The sequence below is a fragment of the Mastigoproctus giganteus genome, chromosome 13 (genome assembly GCF_048544385.1).
Source record: "Mastigoproctus giganteus isolate SK-2022 chromosome 13, ASM4854438v1, whole genome shotgun sequence".
NCBI classification, from domain to species: Eukaryota; Metazoa; Arthropoda; class Arachnida; order Uropygi; family Thelyphonidae; genus Mastigoproctus; species Mastigoproctus giganteus.
In genome coordinates, this window is record NC_143587.1 from 90098470 (window position 1) to 90121204 (window position 22735).

Below are 22735 nucleotides of genomic sequence, written 5' to 3' on the forward strand. Positions count from 1 at the left end.
CTTCTTTAACCAGTGACTCCATTATTTTCCCTGGAACAGAAGTTAAACTAACAGGTCTATAATTATTTGTGTCACCCTTTGAACTGCCTTTTGAGAATTGGGGATACATTTGCACATCTCTAGTCCATGAGGATCTCCCCTGAATCTAAAGATGCTCTCATAATTATGGCTAAGGGTTTGTTTACTTCCCTCACTGCATCCTTCAATATAACTGGATAGATTCCATCCACCCCAGGTGCCTTTTTAAAGTTTAACTTCAACAATTTCTCCTCCACTTTACTCTCCATTATTACAAAATTGTTTAGCTCCCTAAATCGTTTAGAGTTTAGTAAACTTCTGTTCTCCCCTTCCTTACAGAATTCCTCATGTGTGAATGTAGATGCAAAATACTCATTCAGTTTTTCAGTTATCTGAGCAGGATGATCAACAGTCGAACCACCAACATCAAGTGGACCAATCTAATTCATTCCCTTCCTTCTAGAGTTTACATAAATAAAGAAGTCTTGGTTGTTTTAGATGCATTCTTTGCCAAGTATTCTCGTAATCAGCCTTTGCTTGCATAACCTCCTTTGTAAGTTGATTACAGACTAGCTTATAGCTGTCATAGGCTTCTGTGTCACCTGATAATTTATATGCATCCCACGCAGTTTTCTTCTCTGCCACGATCCTCGTTGCTAATGTCATGCTAATCTCATTGCTAATCATGCTAATGTCTAAGATTGCAGATCATACAATGGTTGGTAGGGTAGTTAACGACAGTAATCAGGGTGAGCTACTGCAACAAGAACTAGGAAAATTGGGTCAGTGGGCTGAGAAATGGCATTGAAAAATGCAAGGTACTGCATATGCATAGCAGTAATCGCAGTGTAACTTATGAATTGTGTGGTTTTACATTGGAAATTGAAAAAGAGCTGGGGCTAATTGTGCATTCAGATATGAAATTCTCTGAGCAGTGTGGACATGCTGCCAGAACAGCTCATGGTATTTTGTCAACGATATACAGACGCTCTGCTAGCAGGGATAAGGAGGTGATTATCCTTTTGTACAAGGCCATGGCTATGCCGCCCGTTGAGTATTGTATACAGGTCTGGAGGACTCACGTTAGGAAGGGTGTAGAGAAGGGTAACCAGATTGGTGAAGGGAATAAAAAGGTGCTCTTACCTAGAAAGGTTTCATTTCTGTAAATTGCAGTGTCTCGAGACTAGGCACCTGCAGGGTGATCTGAATGAGGTTTTTAAAGCATTGAATAGATTGAGTAAGATGAATATTAAAGGCATTCTTCTACTTGCTGAGACTACATATGAGGAAGCATAAATTAAGGATAGACGTGTGGAAGTTTGCCTTCAGCCAGCAGGTGGTTGATTGTTGGAACAGGCTTCCATTTGTTGTTTTGAAGTGGACGGTTTAAATAAATTCAAGGAAGAGCGAAACAAATTCTTGGATGATATGGATGGGAGAGAAGTGTGTAGGTTTTTTTTTTTTTTTTTTGGTTGATACTATATAAACTTGCTTTCTTGCATCATTTGCCACTAATACTATACCACTACATTAAGCTCACTATCATCATAATCCCTGACTGCATAAAATATGTCATTTGAATAGGAATGCACATTAAGTATCTCTTTTACAATTCTAATGATCAGCAACTCGGTTGTAACCACATTTTGCTATGACTGCTAATTTTACTGAGAATGAGCCATTTCTAATGCATTTCTGTGTGAACACTCCATCATGATTACTGCTGTGGTAATACTGGACAGGTGGGAAGGAGCAGCAGTGCGTAGCACACACTTTTTGATTAGACCGGGGTTCGAGCCCGTCACCACCAAATACGGAGGATGCAGAAAGGTCAGGGAATGACCACCGCATATTCCCGGAGCAATATGGCCTTAGTTGCTAATGCTCCTAAAAACCAAATAACAACAATACTGGCACCTACCTGTACTATAGTTCACAGTGAAAACATCTCCCTAAAATAATGACCGCATGTCGGGGATAGTTTCTAACTGCCCACTAAGAGCACATCTCCAATTGTGATTTTCATATAAACAAAATAAATAGTTTTTGTTATCTTATATTGTGTATTAATAGAAAGATTAGAAAATAGGAATTATTACCTGTTTCACTTCTTTTCTTGTTCATCTTAGATTCTGGAAGAATACATACAAGAGGAAAATCCATAAAGTTAGAATTTAATTTAAGTACAATAACAAGCTTCGTGAAAAAAAAAAATAAATGAGCTTTAAACTACCAAATGGAAATTATGTTAAACAAAGAATTTGTGACTATGCATATATAAGGAAGTATTTATAACTTTTAAGCTCAATCCCATATGTGCTGTTAAATTTTGGTTGTAACATAAACAAGAAATTATATTCTTAATTAATTTGGTTTTAACATTAAAGAAGAATTTATTAAATTTTGCAAATTTATATATAGAAGATTCCAGTTTTAACAAAAACTTTTGTTCCAGTTCCATATTAATAATTATTTCTTATTTTCAAGCAACCTTAGAACAGCAAGCATCTCTTTCTGTAATATGCTAAGGACATGATGATCCACAGAAAAAAAAAAAAAAAAGCATGTGTCAAGTTATCAAAAATAACACTCTGCAAAGAGAATATCTACAAAAGAAATACATAAAGATATGCCCCAAAAATATTAAAAAAACATATTGTCCTTTTATTCAGTGATAAAATATTGATGTGTCTATTACTGTCTGAAAAATACTGATAAAGAGCATGACATGACATTCATTAATCACTGAATTGAACTAGAAAAGATAATTGAGATGTTCAGTATCCCATACAAATAAGTTTTCTCTATTGTTGTTTTGTTTCAGGTTTGAACAAGTGGCTGAGTGATAAGCACAGGATTGCAGCAGCACACGCATTTGAGTTGACAGTGTTCGAGTTCACATGACTCAGAAATGCATTTAATGATTATAATGATGATCAAAATGACTAGCTGTAAACTCCTCTGATCCACATGGCCATGTAGAAGTATAAACAGAATAGTTATTTATTGATTTTTATTTAATGGGAATGTATTTTCACTACATTCCCTAACAATTTGGACATGAAAAAATTCAAAATAGGTCCAAAAATGTTAAACCAATCAAAAGTATGTATTCCATGACTGAGAATTCTAAAGTCAATTCCAGTTAATTTAAAGGAAGATGTGGTAAATTTACTGGATCAACTTGTAACTACAGACAAGATGCAAGGGTCTTCTGGAAAGCTGTTGACATTGTTTTTCTGGGAAAGTACAGTGATAATATTAAGAATAATGATGATGATGATACTTTAAAAAAGGAAAATTTATTACTGTAGAATACTGCTGCTATTTAACAAAGGATTTAAGTAAAAACTAAAGGTAAAAAGTACAGGGAAAATTCAGAAAAGATGTCATGTTCTAGATGGACAATTTCCAGCTCTAAAAATGTATGCAAAATTTAGAAAAACTTATGCTATCAAACCTATTTATACTGAACTTGGCTGTCTTGACTAAAAAATGTTTACAACTGAAAAAATGTTTGAAAGAGGCCAAATTTCAGTATGCTATAATATCATCATCATGACAAAAGACAGCAGAGATTGCATGACAAGATTCAGAATTTTACTTGGATGGCTGGCCTAAAAAGAGTGTATGGAAAGATATAAAAAGTAAAATTTGTAAAAATTGGAAAAGTAAATGTACTGTTTCGGTTACCTAGTTTATTTCTTAATAGAGTATGCTTAAAACATATCAGTACCCCATTGTACGTGGTTAAATGTTATTTCTAATAGTTATATAATAATGATTAAATCTAATGGTCATATATCAAATAATAATACGTCTAATGATTATTACTTTAAAAGATGAAATCATCATCAGCCATTTTCAATCCACTGCAGGATGAAGGCCTCTCCAGGAACTTTGTGCAATGGCCTTCCATTTGCTACTCACAAATTCATGAATTTCATCTGTCCATCTCCATCTTCCCAGTTTTCTTCTAGTTCCTCTTGGGTACCATTCAGTTATATTCTTAGTCCATCTGTCATCTTGTCTTCGCGCTATGTGTCCTGCCCCAAGACCATTTTAGTTCTTTAGTTTTGATAGGAATATCCTTTATTTGAGTTTGCTGCCTAATCCATGTTTCTTTTCTTATCTAACAGTCTAATTCCCAATATAATTCATTCCATTCTTCGCTGTGTAGTTATCAGCTTCCCTTCCATTCTTTTGGTGACTGCCCAAGTTTCACTTCCATAAGTCATGGTGAAGAGTATACATTGGTTCATTATTTTACGTTCAAGACAAATTGTGATATTGCTCCTCAGTATGTGACTATATTTCCTGAATGCAATCCATCCAAAATTTATTCTTCTCTTGACTGCCAGCCATTTATCATTATTACAGCTAATGACTTGTCCCAGATAAGTATATGACTCCACCTTTTCAATTACAGTTCCTTCAAGCATTATATCCCTTTCTGTGGCATACTTTAGCATTAGTAGAGGCATATGATGCAAGAAAGCAAGCTTATGCTGCATCAACCAAAAAAAAAAAAAAAAAACCACTTCCATTTCACCCGTCCATTCGTTCGAAATACCTGTCCAGCTGAGCCTTAAATTTATTTAGGCTATCAACTTCCACAACAAAGGATGGAAGTCTGTTCCACCAACCAACTACCCGCTGGCTAAAGGCAAATTTCTGCACATCTATCCTACATCTCTCTTTAGTTCTTTAGTTTTGATAGGAATGTCTCAATTTATACCCTCTCAGGTGATTATTCTGAGCAAGAGGAAGAATCCCATCGGCATTGAGCATGCTCAAACCATTCAAGGCTTTATACACCTCTATCAGATCACCATTACTTGTTCATCATTACTTTTGTTTTAGCTATATTCATCTTTAGTCCAAAATCCTTACCAACTCTGCATAACTGATTAAGATTTTCCTCTAATTCTTTGGGATCATGGCTTATGACCACAATGTCATCTGCAAAGCGTAAATGGTTTAGGTACTCTCCATTCACATTGACTCCTTTCTGCAACCAGTCTAATCTTCTGAAAGCTTCCTCAAGGGCAGCAATAAACAACTTCGAAGATATTATCTCCTTGTCGAACTCCTTTCCCAATTTTAAATTTGCTACTGTTTTTGTCTAGTCTAATAAAGGAGGTAGCGTTCTCATATCTTTTTTTCAAAATCATAATATATGGGGTATCTATTCCTTGTGTTTCAAATGCCCGAAATATTGCCTTATGTTGTATGGAGTCAAATGCATTTCCATAATCCACAAATGCCAGGCGTAATGGTATTTTAGTAGTAGTAGTAGTAGCACATGATGCAAGAAAGCAAGTGTAGGAGCTTAAGCAGCATCAGCCAAAAAAAAAAAAAAAAAAAAATATCACACCATTCCCTCCAAATGCCTGTCCAGTTCCTTCTTAAATTTATTTAACCTATCAACTTCCACAACGACAGATGGAAGTTTGTTCCAGCAATTAACCACCCGCTGGCTAAAGGCAAATTTCCGCATATCTATTCTACATCTGTCCTTTCTTAATTTGAACTTATGTCCCCGTAGGTTGGTAATCTGAACAAGTGGAAGGATCCCATCAGAATTCAGCGTGCTCAACCCATTCAAGGCCTTATAGACCTCAATCAGATCACCGCGCAGGTGCCTAGTCTCCAGCCACTGCAATTTGCAGAACTTAAGCCTCTCTTGGTAAGAGAATCCCTTCATTCCCCTCACCAATCGTGTTGCACTTCTCTGTACACGCTCAAGCAAATCTACATCCTTCCTAAAATGAGGCCTCCAGACCTGTACGCAGTACTCAAGGCGTGGCCTGACCATTGCCTTATACAGAAGGACAATCACCTCCTTTTCCCTGCTAGCAAAATTCCTATATATCATTGACAAAACCCCATGACCCGCCCTAGCAGCCTGTCTGCACTGCTCAGAAAACTTCATATCTGACTGCACAATTACTCCCAGGTCTTTTTTCATTTTCTACCACCTTAAGTGTAGTACCACACAGTTGGTACTGTTTCTCTGGGGTTACTTCTACCCATATCAGTACTTTGCATTTGTCAAGGTTGAACTTCAGTTGCCACTTCTTAGCCCATCTGCCCAAATTATCTAGATCCTGTTTCAGTAGCACACTGCCATTACTGTCATTAACAACCCTGCCAACCTTTGTGTCATCTGCAAACTTCGACATTAAGCCTGATATACCTTCATCAATATCATTGATAAATACACAAAACAACAGTGGACCCAACACCGAACCCTGTGGGACTCCACTAATAACATTAGTCCACGAAGAGCAGCACCCATTGATTACCACCCTCTGTCTTCTCCCACTTAACCATCCTTTTATCCATTGTAGCAACTTACCCTTAATACCATTCTGCTCCAATTTGTACAGTAGTCTTCCATGCGCAACAGTGTCAAAAGCTTTCCTGAAATCCAAGTATATGATATCAAAATTATTTTTTGCATCCAGTTCCTTTGTGACCACATCATAATAACCAATCAAATTTGTCAGACAAGACTTTCCCTTAACAAACCCATGCTGTGTTTGAATTATTGCTGCAGTCTTGTCTAGATGATCCTGCAATGCATCTTTAACCAGCGACTCCATTATTTTACCCGGAACAGAAGTTAAACTAACTGGTCTGTAATTACTCGTGTCACCCTTCGATCCACCTTTGTGAATTGGGGACACATTTGCACATCTCCAGTCCGTGGGAACCTCCCCTGAGTCCAAGGATGCTCTCATAATTATGGCTAAGGGTTTGCTTAGTTGCTTTGCCGCCTCCTTTAATATAACTGGATAGATCCCATCCACCCCAGGTGCCTTTCTTATGTTTAACTTCAACAATTTCTCCTCCACTTTGCTCTCAGTTATTACAAAATCATTAAAGCACACTGCTACAATTTGATAACCTTCTTCCATTTTCAAATTGTAATAATTCCTCACGTGTGAATGTAGATGCAAAATACTCATTCAGTTTGTTTGCTATCTGAGCAGGATCATCAACAGTCGAACCATCGATGTCAAGTGGACCAATCATATTCATCCCCTTCCTTTCAGAGTTTATATAAGTAAAGAAATCCTTGCTGTTTTTCTTAGCATCTTTTGCTAAAGATTTCTCGTAATCCGCCTTCGCCTGCCGAACCTCCTTTGTGACCTGATTACAGACTAGCTTATATCTGCCACAGGCTTCTGCGTCACCTGATAATTTATATGCATCCCATGCATTTTTCTTCTCTGTCACCAGTCTCATTAGTTCATTTGATAACCATTTAGGCCTAAACCTTGAACGATATTTCTTAATCGGTATATAAAGTCTAGTAGCTTTCACGATTAATTCTTTGAATGCTTCCCACTTAGAATTTACTGTTTGTAACATCGTCAGTTGATCCCACTGTACAGAATTTAAAAACTGTCTGAGACCACTGTACTCCCCTTTACGGAAGCAAAAACCCTTTCCTTTACCCCTGACGGTAGATACCTCTTTGAGTAAATCCCACTTCAGCACACTGTGATCACTGCCACCTAGTGGTTCCTTTATCTGCAAATTCTTAATACACGAATGATCACTGCTGATAACCAGATCAAGAGTGTTACTTTCTCTGGTTGCCTCTTGAACATGCTGCTGCAGAAAACAATCATCCAATAAATCCACAAAAGTCTGACTAGTGTGTGAGTGACCAACCCACAAGTTCCAGTCAATATCTGGGAAGTTAAAATCCCCCATTATAACACATTCTGATTTACTGGCCCACTCTATTTCTCTGTACAATTGTTCATTGTACTCATTCAAGTCATTAGGCCTATAACACACTCCTACTCTTATTTTTCCTTTCGCAGTGCTTATCTCACACCAAACTGACTCAACAGAGCACTGTTCATCTATATTAACTGGGTGCACTTCTTTTGATTTTATGTTTTTTTTAATTAACAGCATAACACCCCCTCCCTTTCTGTCCCGTCTATCCTTTCCGTACACATTGTACTGCCCAAATTCCAGTTCTGCATTCCTTATATCTTTGTGACACCACGTCTCTGCTATCCCAACAATATCCGCCTTTGATGTCTTGACCAACACTTCAAATTCATCAAATTTATTTACTATACTTCTAGCATTGGTATACATGCAAGCATACATGCTCCTATGCCTATTCCTTGTTACCCTAACACATCCCATATACCCAACTATTCCATGATGACTGCCATCCGTCCCTGAAACCCCCAACACCCCTCGCTCCAGGTAGCTTCTTATTCTAATAGAAGTTGTGCAAGAATCACCTTCACCTCTGCCTGCGGTTTTCTATGCATTTGCTTTCTCCATTAGCTGTGATATTACGTGAAGGTGATCCATAGTTGAGAATCCTGTCCTCAAGCCTGCTTAGGCTCTTTCAGTTGATTCTCATCAAGTATTCTTTCTAATCTATTAGTAATGACCCTTGTGAACAACTTGTAGATGTGGGATAACAAGCTAATTGGTCTATAATGTCCAATTTCTGATTTATCTCCTTTCTTATGCAGCAGAACTATGAATGCATTATTCCACTCCTCAGGTGTCACACCTTCTCTAATGCATTTTGTGAAGTCTTGCCAATTTTTGTGTCATGTGTCTTCCACCCAATTTTAACAACTCCACGGAAACTTCATCTTCCGCTGGGGCTTTCTGATTCTTCATTTTTTTCAATGCATGTGCTCCCTCATCAGGAAAGATATTGGGTATGTCGTATGTGTTACTAATTTGGAATCCACCTTCCCCACTGCTGGCATCATCCCTAAGCTCCTTGTATAATTCTCTATAGTAGTCTTCTACTATTTCAATTATGCCTTCTCTGCTATTTATAAGTACACCATCGCTATTCTTCAGTTTCAGTATCATTTGTCTTTCTGTATTACTGCTCATGGCTGCTGATTAAAGTCCTTTGTTTTTCCATAATGCTTGTTCTACTTTTCTTGTGTTAAATCTTCTTATGTCCTCTCTGAGTCTCTTTCTAATAGCTTTGCATAACTTAGTATACTCAATTTTCTCCTTGTCAGTGTTTATCTTGCTCTTCATTTGACTTCTTTGGTTCATCATGGCAAGTGTTTCTTGACTAATTTTTTCTTCTTTGGATTTTTTTTACCTATAGGTTTCTTGGGCTTTATCCACTTTCAGAAAGTTATAATATTCCTCGTTGATATGTTGGTCCTGAGCAGTCTGCAGAAGTTCAAACTTGTTCTTAAGTTCCAGTACATACTGCTTTTTCTCCTCTTCTCTTATCTCAAAGACCTTCATATTATTTCCTCGAGTCAGTTTTTTCCTTTCTTTTCTTACATCTATATCAAGTGTGCATCTTACCATTCTGTAATCACTTCCAACATTTACCTGGTTCATTACCTTGTTCATGAAATAAAAATGACTAAATCTTTGTATAAATTCATTTCATTTGATGGTATGTATGGTGTTGTTTTCAACACCAAAATCCCATCAACAGACTAAATTTTAAAAACATGTACTTTGACTGTTGTTAATTCTCACACCCTTTAAGAAGGGTGCAGAGAAAAACGGAAGAAAAAGGGTTATATTACACCTGAGTCATTCACCATGATGGCAAATTTTAGTGCTACATTTCTTATCAGATGTAGCATATGGAGATCCTACATTTTACAAACCTTACTGAGTATGGATAAGGAAGTGAACTTGTAAATTTAGTTATCAAAAACTTATAAGTTTTACAAGTGCATAATCCTCGCAATGACAGAACAAAGTTGAAATATCACAGATTGGAATAATGTTATTTCCTAATATGTGAAGCTGCATCTCACTTGCATTTTGACCTGTCATTTGTTCTGTTCTGTTTATAACAATGACCCTGCTACATAGACTTGACATTTAAGAGTTTTTTCAAATCTTCACAAGAAAGAGATCTGAAATGCATTTTTGTTTTATTCACCTGGTAGAATATCCTTTTACCACTCAGCTCTGCAATGAGAAATTGATAAAATGCCAGGTATAGCTTTGGATAATTTTTTTATATTTTTAAGCTTCCTTGCTCATTTGTTAAGCTTCTATTTTTAAGCTACCTTGCTCATTTGTTAAGCTTCCATTTTTAAGCTGCCTTGCTCATTTACTTGTTGTCCCACATCTACAAGTTGTTGACAAGGGTCATTACCAACAGATCAGAAAAAATACTTGACGAGAATCAATCGAAAGAGCACGCTGGCTTTAGGACAGGATTTTGAACTATGGATCACCTTCACATAATATCACAGCTAATGGAGAAAGCAAATGAATAAAAAACACCATTATGCCTGGCATTTGTGGATTATGGAAAGGCATTTGACTCCATACAGCATAAGCAATGTTTCGGGCACTGGAAAGACAAGGAATAGATACCCAATATATTATGATTTTGAAGAAAATATATGAGAACGTTACCTCCTTTATTAGACTAAACAAAAACAGTAGCAAAATTTAAAATTGGGAAAGGAGTTCGACAAGAAGACAATATCTCTGAAGTTGTTTACTGCTGCCCTTGAGGAAGCTTTCAGAAGATTAAACTGGTTGCAGAAAGGAGTCAATGTGAATAGCGAGTATCTAAACCATTTACGCTTTGCAGATGACATTGTGGTCATAAGCCATGATCCCAAAGAATTAGAGGAAAATCGTAAACAGTTATGCAAAGTTAGTAAGGATTTCGGATTAGCATTAGTAAAGGCACATGATGCAAAGAAAGCAAGCAAGCTTATATAGCATCAGCCAAAAAAACAAAACAAAAAAACAAATCTTCTAATTTCATCCATCCACTCACTCTAAATGTTTGTCTAATTCTGCCTTGAATCTATTTAAGCTATCACCTTCTATAATGACAGATGGAAATTTGTTCCAGCAATCAACCACATGCTGGCTACAGGAAAACTTCCACACATCTATCCTACAACTGTCTTTCCTTAATTCGAATTTATGCCCTCTCAGGCGATTATTCTGATCAAGAGGAAGAATCCCATTAGCACTGAGCATGCTCAAACCATTTAAGGCTTTATACAACTCAATCAGATTACCTCGCCGGTGCCTAGTCTCCAGACACTGTAATTTGTAAAACTTAAGCCTTTCTTCGTAAGAGCAACCCTTTATTCCATTCACTAATCTTGTTGCCCTTCTCTGCACTCGCTCCTGCAGCTCTACATCCTTCCAAAAATGAGGCCTCCAGACCTGTATACAGTACTCAAGGTGTGGCCTGACCATTGCCTTATACAAGGGGATAATCACCTCCTTATCTCTGCTAGAAAAAATCCTGTATATATCATTGACAAGACACCATGAGCTACTCTTGCAGACTGTCTGCACTGCTCAGAAAACTTCATATCCGCCTGCACAATTACCCCCAGGTCCTTTTCATTCTCTATCACTGTCAGTGTAGTACCACACAGTTGATACATTACTCTGGGGTTACTGCTTTCCATATGCAGTACTTTACATTTGTCAATGTTAAACTTCAGTTGCAACCTCTCAGCCCATCTGGTCAACCTTTCTAGATCCTGTTGCAGCAGCATACTGTCATTAACCACTGCCAACCTTCGTATTATCTGCAAACTTGGACATTAAGCCTGATATACCATCATCAATATCATTAATAAATACAGAAAACAACAATGGACCCAACACTGAATCCTGAAGAACTCCACTAATAGCATTAGTCCACAAAGAGCAGTTACCAATCTCTGTCTTCTCCCACTCATAGCAGCAATTTGCCTCCATAGCAGCAATTTGCCTCCAATGCCACAATGCTCCAATTTTTGCAGCAGTCTTCCATGTGCAACAGAATCAAAAGCCTTTCTAAGATCCAAATATATGATATCAAAGTTATTCCTTGCATCTAGCTTCTTTGTGACCACATCATAGAATCCAATCAAATTGGTCAGACTAAAGATGAATACAGCTAAAGCAAAAGTATTGATGAACATGTATGCCACAGGAAGGGATATAATCATTGTAGTAGCAAAAACTGAAAAGATGGATTCATATACTTATCTTGCACAACGTTGGATGGAGTCCACAAAAGTGGAGATAACTCACAAGTTCATTCCAGACGTACAAACAATGTATCCAAAACTGCCTTTGTGGTTCTCCCCGGGGCTCTATTGCACTCAGTTATTAACAGGACACGTGCCATACGAAGGAAGCTAACAACACTGGGAATAGCCAACAATCCATCTGGAGCATGTGGTTCACAGGAGACCTGGGGCCACCTGATGCATGACTGCTGACTCTATGAGGACTTATGGGGTCTATCACCAAGCTACAGTTCATCTCTAAAGACAGAGAGCACCACTCCTAGAGAGTGAAATTATTCTCCAAATATGCCCAAAGTCTCTTCACAAGAAGACTGACCCTGCCGCCGGCAAACTCACCTGAATAGACAGTAACCCGCTACCATGAAAACTACAGTGCAACAAACCGAAGTAGCAACGGCTTATTGCCTGGACGGAGGCACCTGGACACCGTAGGATAGGATAATGCTCCCACAAAAATCAGAGCAAACCAGATTAAGACATACCCATCCCCGGATGTGATTCAAAATCGGAGGCGATGACCACAGAATGCAATGAAGCCCGGAGTCAACTCCACTTCACTGATAAGTCATCATGAAATGTGATTAACTGAAACACGACTACTGAATTCCAACAGACCCAGCCAGTAAACTCCACTTCCCGGACAAGAGTGATGAAAACGTGAGAAACACTGGACCTGACTACTACTTGCAAGGGCTTCACTCAAGACAGCATGGACAGGACCAGAGTCTCATGAATGACAACTACCTGATGATGGAAGTGAAAGATTTAAAAAATTTTGGTATTACAAATTTACACATTACATTCCTCGACATGTTAAAGAGTAATGATCTCAGTAACTGGAGGTGCAGTATAATGGACTGAACAACTGTTTGGATTTTCATACAATGGCACATAATTTAAAAGAAAGAAGCAAACTGTTTTATTCAAGCTTTAAGATTGTACATGGAAGAGTTTTTCCACACACAAGTGGGGTTTAGTTTGCTTGGTCTTTTAGGATTGCTTTCACCAAAAGTTTGTGATTCAGAAGTTCTTTTTCTTGAGGAGTTTATTAATTTGTACCTTTCAAAACTCCTTTTAGATCATAAATCAGAACCAGTCATTAGTGAATGCTTGCTGTACTTTTCAATTTGATGACTCTGGGAAGTTCTCACATGGATTTTTCTCACGAATTCTAAACTCTTCTTTAAATAGACTTGTCACAGGTTGCTACCTTATTTAAAACTTGAATTTTAGTGTTGTGCATAGCTATTATTGTTGATGTAAAAAATGAGAATGAATCAGATAAAAATGAAAGAGTGAAGCAATCTTTGAGTAGCTTAATATCAATTATTCTGTTCTTTCCTAAACTGGCATGAAAAATGTGTCTTTGATGTGCTTCTTTTACATATTGTTGCCAATGAACAGTTAAGCTGTATCTTCTCTAGAAATTCAAGTATGATGTAGATTCCCTTATTAGATATAGTAGTTTTATATCATTCTCTCTCTCTCTCTCTCTCTCTCTCTCTCTCTCTCTCTCTCTCTCTCTCAGCAATGTCAGATTGAAGGTTAAAGTAGTCTAGATATGAAACATAATATGATTTCTACTTGTGTTGATATGCTGACAATGCAGTGTTTCTTTAACAGTCTGAGATCTGTTTAATGTTTAGAATTTTATCTTACAGTCATTTTTGATTGCACTCTGTTTTCTGTCAAGTCACAGTCGAGCATTTGTAAGGAGAAGACAACATCTGTGGTAGTATAGAGACTTTGGCAGTTATCACTTATTCAGAGAGGTCTGAGTTGGAATCCTGCCAGAGACATGAATTCATAGGGCCTCTTCAAGAATTAACTGATCGCAGGAGGAGTTTTTTTCATGAGTTATTCTGAGCTGTTAGGCTTATGCAACATGCAAACCGGCCCGTGAATACACACTGCATGCAAAATATGAACTGGAGAACCCTAAGATCTTTTCACAAGATCACAGGACCTCAATATGAGATTGCATTTGGAATATTATGAATATTTGGAATATTGTGATTTTCATTTGAATAATATTCAAAACCTGATGATAATAATAATAATAATAATAATCTGGTGTCATATTATTCAGTCTGTTAGCAAACAGAGCACCCCTATGACACCATCTGCTGGCATTACTTGGAAACAGTCAATTTTCAAGTTGGTGGTACCTTTGTAGTCATGCACTAAGGTAGAGTTGAGATTTATAATCTGATTTCTGAGTGAAGAAGGAACAAAACTGGCTTAAATTTATCACAGAAGGTTGGCTCAGTATGGTGAAGTGTGTGTGAAAGTCAACAGCAAGTCAGTGAGACAACAGCAAGTGGGTGAACAAGTTTAAGAACAGTACTGAAAATGCTGAGGAGCCTCCTTGACGTCTTTATCTAAAGAGATGGCAAGCACATTGGTGGTTGTGCCACCAGAAGTCACAGTGGCAATGGAAGAATAAAGAACTTATACAAGGAAGCCAAGGCATTACCATTGAAGAAGTTATCACAGCATACAAGATTTTACTTTTCAAGAATGTGCACTTTTTATAAGTATATACCTTTGAAAAGTGCAAACTTGATGGATTCATTCCTCAGCCTTTAACACCAGAACTGAAGAAACTTAATTTGTCTTCTGTGCTTCTTAGTTGGGATGAGGGAGAAGGAGACACCTTCTTAGAACACACGGTGACCAAGGATGAATCCTGGGTCCACTATTACCCACCAGAAAGCAAACATGAAAGTACAGAGTGGTACAATGCAGACTCACCTCAGTGAATGTCCATACCTAAATATCAACCAGTAAAGTATTATATATATATATATCATAAAGGGATGCTTTTGAAACACTGTAAGAGAGCCATGATGAATGATAAACACTGTGATATGTTTCTAAACCATTTAAAGCCAGCAATTTAAAAAAAAAAGGGCATGGTTTGCTGCCCAAAGGTATGTGCTTACAGCATCATAACACCCATCCTCTTACCACCAGTTCCACAGTGAATCAGATACAGGAGATGAAGTTTGGGGTATTACTTCCCCTCCGCATACCCATCAAGAACTTCGCTCAATGTGATTATCACATTTTTTTGGCCATTAAATTATGAACTAAAAGGACATCACTTCTTGTATTTGAAGAGGTCAAGTGGGTGGCAAAATTTCTCTTAAAGTATTTGGGCACTAGTGCAGCACTCAAAATAAGTCAAACATAATGAGGACTACAATGAAGACTGGCAATGCTAATTTTCTTGTTGTTTGTGAAACAACTTTTAACTTTTGCAGTTTTCATTTCAATAAAATTTGTAGAACTTTACATTTGGCAACAGTGAAATGCAGCCACTATTTCTCCTGGCATCTATGAAGTTAATCCAAATTAATTTGAAGGGGCTCATGCTGATTTATATCACTATCACCTGCAAGTTTCAACACTATCCTTTTTTTCTCTCACTTTTCACCACTTTATCCTTCTTTCTCTCACTAATGTCCTTCAAAAAAATCAAAAACAAGAGTGGCCTTGGAGCAACACCTATCTCCACCAATTAACTACAAGGGGTCCTCGTTATCTGAGGATAACTGGTTCCAGAAAATTCCACTTAAAACGGGGACCAAATTTTCATAATGTGTATTATGTACTTGTACATATTATAAAAAAAAAAAAATAGATTTAAGGGACTGAAAAATGAAACAATTATTAGACATTTTTTATTATAAGTTGAACAATGTAAAGTTAAGTAAAGTTTATTGAAGTTACACTATTTTTCAGTTTTCTGAATAAAGAATGAATCCAGAGTTGTTTGGTTTTTTGGTGTATTTTTTTCAGATAAAATTGTGTCATAGCATTTAGTTATGTCATTAACTTCACGCTTAACTTTTGCTGCACAATCATGAAGACGATCGTTTTCACAAAAATATTCAAGTGTTTGGTCAATTTTCTCAAGGGCTTCCTTTAATTCCTTAATTTTCAAATGCTCGTAACTGTGGGGACTTGGATAATGAATACTCAGATACCGGGGACCCCCTGTACTTCAAATTTTAGATATTAACCTCTGAAATAAAAAGCAAAAACAAAAAAATAATAATTTCATATCAAATCACCAATAAAGCAAACATTTGTTCTAGTTATATATCTTATTTTTCACCTTTCTTTTTTTGTTTCTTCTGTTCCTGTTCATCTGTTTTAGCTGCACCCAAAAGTGTGAAAATAATTCCAGCTTGCGAGTTTATTCCTACAGCTGTTACTAGCATCTTTCCACTTCCTTCCATTACATGCGTCCCTAAATTAAATTATTTAATACTGCTTAACAAAATATTTAGTCTCTATAAGTACATCTCTAGATTTCCAATGGAGGAATTAAAGTAAATGCAATTACCGCAGTAACAAGTTATCAGAGTTACTGAAAATTTTCATCAAAACGCTACACACTTAAGATGTTAATCACTACAGTGAATATTGTGTAATATGGTCTAATGCATAAAAAATACAAAAAGTATTGCTATCTCAAGGTGATTAACATTGTTAATGTGTTAAATAAGCTGTTCATTTAAATTTAAATATAGTCTATTAGCTTAGTTTTCTTTCTCTGTGTTCACATCTTGACCAATTATTTTACTTTTTTTTTTTTTTTTTTTTTTTGTGGATAAAGACTAAAAATCAAGATATTGAGAACATATATGGAGAATCAAATTTGACCTTAGCTTCTATTTAATTATTTTTAAATCACATAGTTAATGAAGTCTGATAAAACTATACATATGCTACCACTACAACGCAGACTATGAATCAACACACACACACACACACACACACACACACACACACACACACACACACACACACACACACACTCTTCTAGTTCTTCAGCTGAAAAATCCATTATCAATTTCTCTCCAATGAAGGAGTGAGAAAAGATCTGTTGGCTGTCATGGTGTTCAGTGTACAAATGATGAAAATCGTTCAAGGGCATTAGCATTAGTAGAGGCATATGATGCAAGAAAGCAAGCTTATGCAGCATCAGCCAAAAGAAAAAAAAAATAAAACTTCCACTTCACCCCTCTGTTCGTTCGAAATACCTGTCCAGCTGAGCCTTAAATTTATTTAGGCTATCAACTTCCACAACAAGGGATGGAAGTCTGTTCCACCAACCAACTACCTGCTGGCTAAAGGCAAATTTCCGCACATCTATCCAACATCTGTCTTTTCTCAATTTCAATTTATGCCCTCTCAGGTGATTATTCTGAGCAAGAGGAAGAATCCCATCAGCATTGAGCATGCTCAACCCATTCAAGGCTTTATACACCTCCAATCAGATCACCTCGCCGGTGCCTAGTCTCCAGACACTGTAATTTGCAAAACTTAAGCCTTTCTTTGTTAGAGAAACCCTCTGTTCCATACACTAATCTTGTTGCCCTTCTCTGTACTGATTATTCCCTTGTATAATCACTTCTCTGAAGTGATTATACAAGGGAATAATCACTTCCTTATCCCTGCTAGAAAAATTCCTGTATATCATTGACAAGACACCATGAGCTACTCTTGCAGCCCATCTGCACTGCTCGGAGAACTTCATATCTGCCTGCACAATTACCCCCAGGTCCTTTCATTCTCTACCACTGTCAGTGTAGTATAACAGAGTTGATACGTTGCTCTGGGGTTGCTGTTTCCCATATGTAGTCCTTTACATTTGTCAATGTTAAACTTCATTTGTCACCTCTCAGCCCATCTGCTCAACCTTTCCAGATCCTGTTGCAGCAGAATAGCGTCAGTAGCGTCCTTAACATCCCTGCCAACCTTTGTATCGTCTGCAAACTTGGACATTAAGCTTGATATACCATCATCAATATTATTTATTTATTATTCATTTTCGGCTAGCAGGGGCTGGTTTTCCCCGTTCAAAAACCATACCAGAATTCACAATGAAAAAATTACTGGTGAGGCAGCTAGTGCCAACACTGCAGGTGCTCAGGAATATTCTTCCATATTCCAAAAGTTAATGGATGAAGGTTGCTACACCCCAGACTTGGTCTTTAATGTTGATGAAATGGAGTTGTACTGGAAGAAGATGCCTGGTAACGTACGTAGCCTGTGAAGAGGCTGGAAAAGATTGGCTTACACTACTTCTGGGTGGTAATGCATCAGGCACTTTTAAATTAAAGCCAATTTTGGTGTACCATTCAGAGAATCCATATATTATGAAGGGCATTGTGAAGACTTGAGTCCCGTTTTCTGGCACTCTAATAAGAAGGCATGGGCGACCCAGATCCTTTTTAGTGAATGGTACTCTTCATACTTTCATCCAGAGGTGGCCCAATTTTTTGCAGTAAAGAACTTGCCCAAATATGTTGTTTTAGTCCTTGACAATGCTCCAGGATATCCAGCCAACCTTGAAGATATCCCTAATGTTCTGAATGCGAAGGTCATTTATTTGCCACCCAACACCACCTTACTGTTGCAGCTAATGGATCAGGGCATACTATTTAAATACAACCTTCAAAGGGATTATCAAGGCAGTGCAGGCATCTAACTCAGTGACTTTGAGGGACTGCTGGAGGTCCTACTACATCCTTAAGGCCATAAGTAACATTGCTGCAGCCTGGAAGAAGTGTAGCAATCATGTGTGAAAGGAATTTAGAGGAAATTATGGCCTGATGCAATGTCTTACTTTCTTGAGTTTCAGCAGTGGCTGAAGATGACACTTGAATGGCTGAGGATGTTGGCCTTGACAAGGTTGACATTGATGATTCGGTGAGTTGCTGCAAAGCCATTGTGAGCCTCTTTGAAAGGCAGACTCAGCGGATATGACTACACAAATGGCTAAACAGGATTCTGAGGAGGAAGAGGAAGAACAAGAGATTGTGCCAATTAGGATCCTCATCACAAAGACACTTCAATCAGCTAAGGCACAAATACAAACAGGCTGTGAAACTCTATGTGACAATGACCCAGACTGGGAACATAGCTCTTCCATCCAAAGAGCTGTTACTAACATATTGAAGCCCTACTACAATATGTTAGAAGAGAGAAAGACTCAACAGACTTCATTGCTGCAGTTCTTTTCTAAGGCCAAAGAACCTGCAGAACCATTCGACCCTTCATCAGGCCCATCCCATTAATGCCCACTACTAAGTTAAATTTTTATTTTATTACTTATGCAGGCATAAGGAGGTGATTATCCCTGATTAGTGATTATTGTCTCCAACAGATGGAAGCCTGTTCCAACAATCAACCACTCACTGGCTAAAGACAAATTTCTGCACATCTATCCTGCAACCATCCTTCCTCAAATTGAATTTATGGCCCCTCATGTGTGTAGTCTCAGCAAGAGGAATAATGCCATTAACATTCAGCTTATTCAATCCATTTAAGGCCTTAAGCACCTCAAATCAGATCAGGTGTCTAGTTTTCAGATGCTGCAATTTGTAGAACTGCAACCTTTCTAGTTCCAGCAGATCTATATTGTTCCATCTGTTATTGTGGAAATGGATGGTTTGAATAAATTCCTTTCTTGCATCATTCACCATAAAAAACTCCTTGTCCCCATTCTCTGTTCTCTTAGCCAGTGCTTTCTTATATTCAGCCTTGGCCTGCCTAATTTTATCTGCTGTACCTGTTGTTGTTGTTGTTGTTGTTGTGCTGAGGGTTTTTTGACATAAGGGCCTCCTGGGGGCCATATTGTGCCTGTTCATTATTAATTTATGACTGATTATCTACAGTACTATTTCAGATCAACTTGTATATGTTGTAGACATCAGCACTATTCGTGGCCCTATCATTTTCTCATGTTATCTTTTTCTGCTTTAGTAGACTGGCCAGCTCCGTATATATGTGTTTGTGGCTTCTGTGATTAATTCTGATGTATTCACCCTCCCTCTCCAATCTGCCCAAATGATAAATGCTATGCAGCATATGAAACTGTCATAGACTCCTTTTCTGAAATTAAAACCTGTTTCTCTACTTTTAATTACTGCAACATCTTTCTTCATCTTCCATTTAATGACTGCATGATCACTACCTGCCAATGGATCCTGTACTGTAAGCCTTATGGTGTCTCCTAATTCATGGGTAACAATGAGATCCACAATATCCTTACTCTGTATTACTGCACTTTCCCTAACGTGCTGTTACAAATAATAATCATCTAGTTTATTTAAAAATTTTGTTCCCCATTGTGAGTTTCTTCTTCCACTTATTCCAATCAATTAGGGGCAGATTCAAGTTACCCATAATAAGCCATTCACACTTGCTTACCCATTCCATCTGCACATAAAGTTTCTATGTGCAGATGGAATGGGCACATTCTTTGCAATCTTCTGGTCTGCAGATTACTTGCACTCTCATTATATCTTTGCTTCCAACTAACTCACACCACAGATTCTATGCTAGCAGGTGCAACTTGCGACTCAGCAAAAGCTCCTTTTGTACTCAATTCGCTTTTCATAAGAAGCATGATCCAACACTACTTGCTAAATACACTGTACATACCATAGTGCAACTCATCACCCCCAATTTCCAGGTGACACTACATCTCTGTTTGTTCTATTTTCATTATTAGTTCTCCTAAACAGGAGTTCGAATTCACCATTTTATTGAAAAAAACTTCTGATATTACTGTAGACATCAGACTAAGAGGTCATCAGCTATGAAGAAATAATAAACATGGCCATGGGATGGGTGGTGCTTCAAATTATTGTATAAATCCATTCTTGATCAGGTGAATGGAAACCCAGATTTTACACTGGTGCACTATGATATGAAATTCTGAAGAGAGAAAGTGGTAGAGGTTGGAAGAAGCAGCAGCTGGCCAAATGACTGATCCATATCTTATAGTGGGATGAAGGCAGGTTCTAATATATTTTACAGGTGAACACAACAGAAACATGAATTAGGTTTTGTGTGAGACGCCATACATATTTCAGGGATTCGATTGGCATTCAAGAGATGGGTTTTAAATGAAAATTACTCATCAAACTGCATGCTCAAGTATTTGTGTACTCCAATTTTTTGTGCCATAGCATTGCTTAAAAGAGAAGAAAAAAAAAAAAGAAACAAGTGGACTTCCCTGTAAATGTGAAATGCACAAATATAAACCAAATGATAAAAGTTCACAAATGATTTCAAGCAACTTTAAAAAAAGGTATTTTGTGTGCTCAATGGAATGAGAGACCAGATTTTCGGATCATCTGCATAAGCAATTATAGTAAAACAAGTTTACCAAATGTAGTGTAACAATGGTTAAGATTTAAAGCACTGCCTTATGATGATTTAATTTGGTAATAAACATATTTTAAAGGTCGACTGTATTCAATGATATTTAAGAATGTGAGCTAAATGCTAAGAATCAGAATGTTTGTTGTTTGATTACACCAATTTTACTTACCCAGAAGTATGCAGAATTCTATAATTTATTTTGTCTGTGATCCAAGTGGATTGCAAAATGCAGTGGAAGTTGGTTATAAAAATAAGGTTCCAGTTTTGATGGATAAGTTATTTAAGCAGTAAATTCAGATTTGTCTTGTTGACATGCTTTATTATTTATATTAAGAAGAATGCCTTTGTCAGTATTTGATCACATACACAAACAAAAACACGAAATTCTTTTACATATTACATCACTAGTTCGCCTGCTTTCATTACATCCTGATTTACAATGTCAGCCATTTACACAAATGCATCAATTATTAAATTTCATATTAAAAAAAAAATGAATTCACTAAATTCTGTTTATTAACATAAATTCAATTCTGGGTTGGATCTTTCCAAATCACAAGTTTTTTATCTTTGTAGATGCAAAAGATTGGCCTCAACCTTTTGCATAGGGCCCATTTCTCTCCAGAAATGGGGTAGTAATCTTAAATTAGCAAGGTGGACAAGTGTTTCAAAAAATAGCGAACTTGGTCAGAATTCAAGGATAGCGTTTGTGAGATAAGGCAAGGAAGAAGGGTTTCTGAAGCAGTGACACACACACACACACACACACACGTGCTGTTTCTTGTATTCTGTCTACCTTGTGAACTCCTCTGACCATTTGGTCGTCCCGGAGTATAAACAGAAAATTTATTTACACACACACACACAGTGTGGTGATAAAGTTTCCGGACTGACCACAAAGTGAAGGAGCTCAAAAGTTGTTTTATTTTTATTCAAAGTAATCGCCTGATTGAACTTATAACACCATTCCAAGTGTAAGTAACAAGGAGAAAACAGAAAGACTGAGCATCAGTCTTTGAGTTGCCCCCTGTATTCTGAACCTTCTCAATAGGAAAAAGCAATACAGTTGTGCCCCGATCCGCTAATTGTTACCCACGGTTAACCACAGAAAAAAAACGAAAAAAATTAACACGTAATACTCGCGTGTCCAATACAATACTTCCCTTTATTTTTTATGATGTCGATTTTAAACCGAATAGCTTCCCTTTATTTTTTTACAATGTTGCGTATAGTTTAGTCACCAACATTATAATGGTTCATTAGAGATTTAACAGATGCACCTTTTTCAAACTTTTGAATAATTTCAACTTTTTGTTTAATTTGAAAGCACAACTCTTGTGTTTGCCCATAATTTTGCGATTTCTAAATAAAATTTGTCCTTTTGAGGTGCAACAAGACACAACAATTGAAGTGATGCATTAAATTAAACTAAACATTTGGTCTTTTTTTTTTTTTTTTTGAGCTGTAGGTGTGAAGCC

General features: G+C 37.2%; 1 protein-coding gene across 9 annotated transcripts in view; it reads right to left on the reverse strand.

Moving 5' to 3' along the window:
- The window catches only part of PMCA (plasma membrane calcium-transporting ATPase 3), a 1183542-nt gene that overhangs the window by 744108 nt on the left and 416699 nt on the right, over positions 1-22735 (reverse strand). For all 9 annotated transcript variants that reach the window (XM_090387939.1, XM_090387938.1, XM_090387937.1 and 6 more), the window contains 2 exons: positions 16192-16326; positions 2118-2150 (listed from right to left, as the gene is read on the reverse strand). In XM_090387939.1, coding sequence (XP_090244065.1) covers positions 2118-2150; positions 16192-16326 — 168 coding nt within the window. The remainder of the gene's footprint in view (positions 1-2117; positions 2151-16191; positions 16327-22735) is intronic.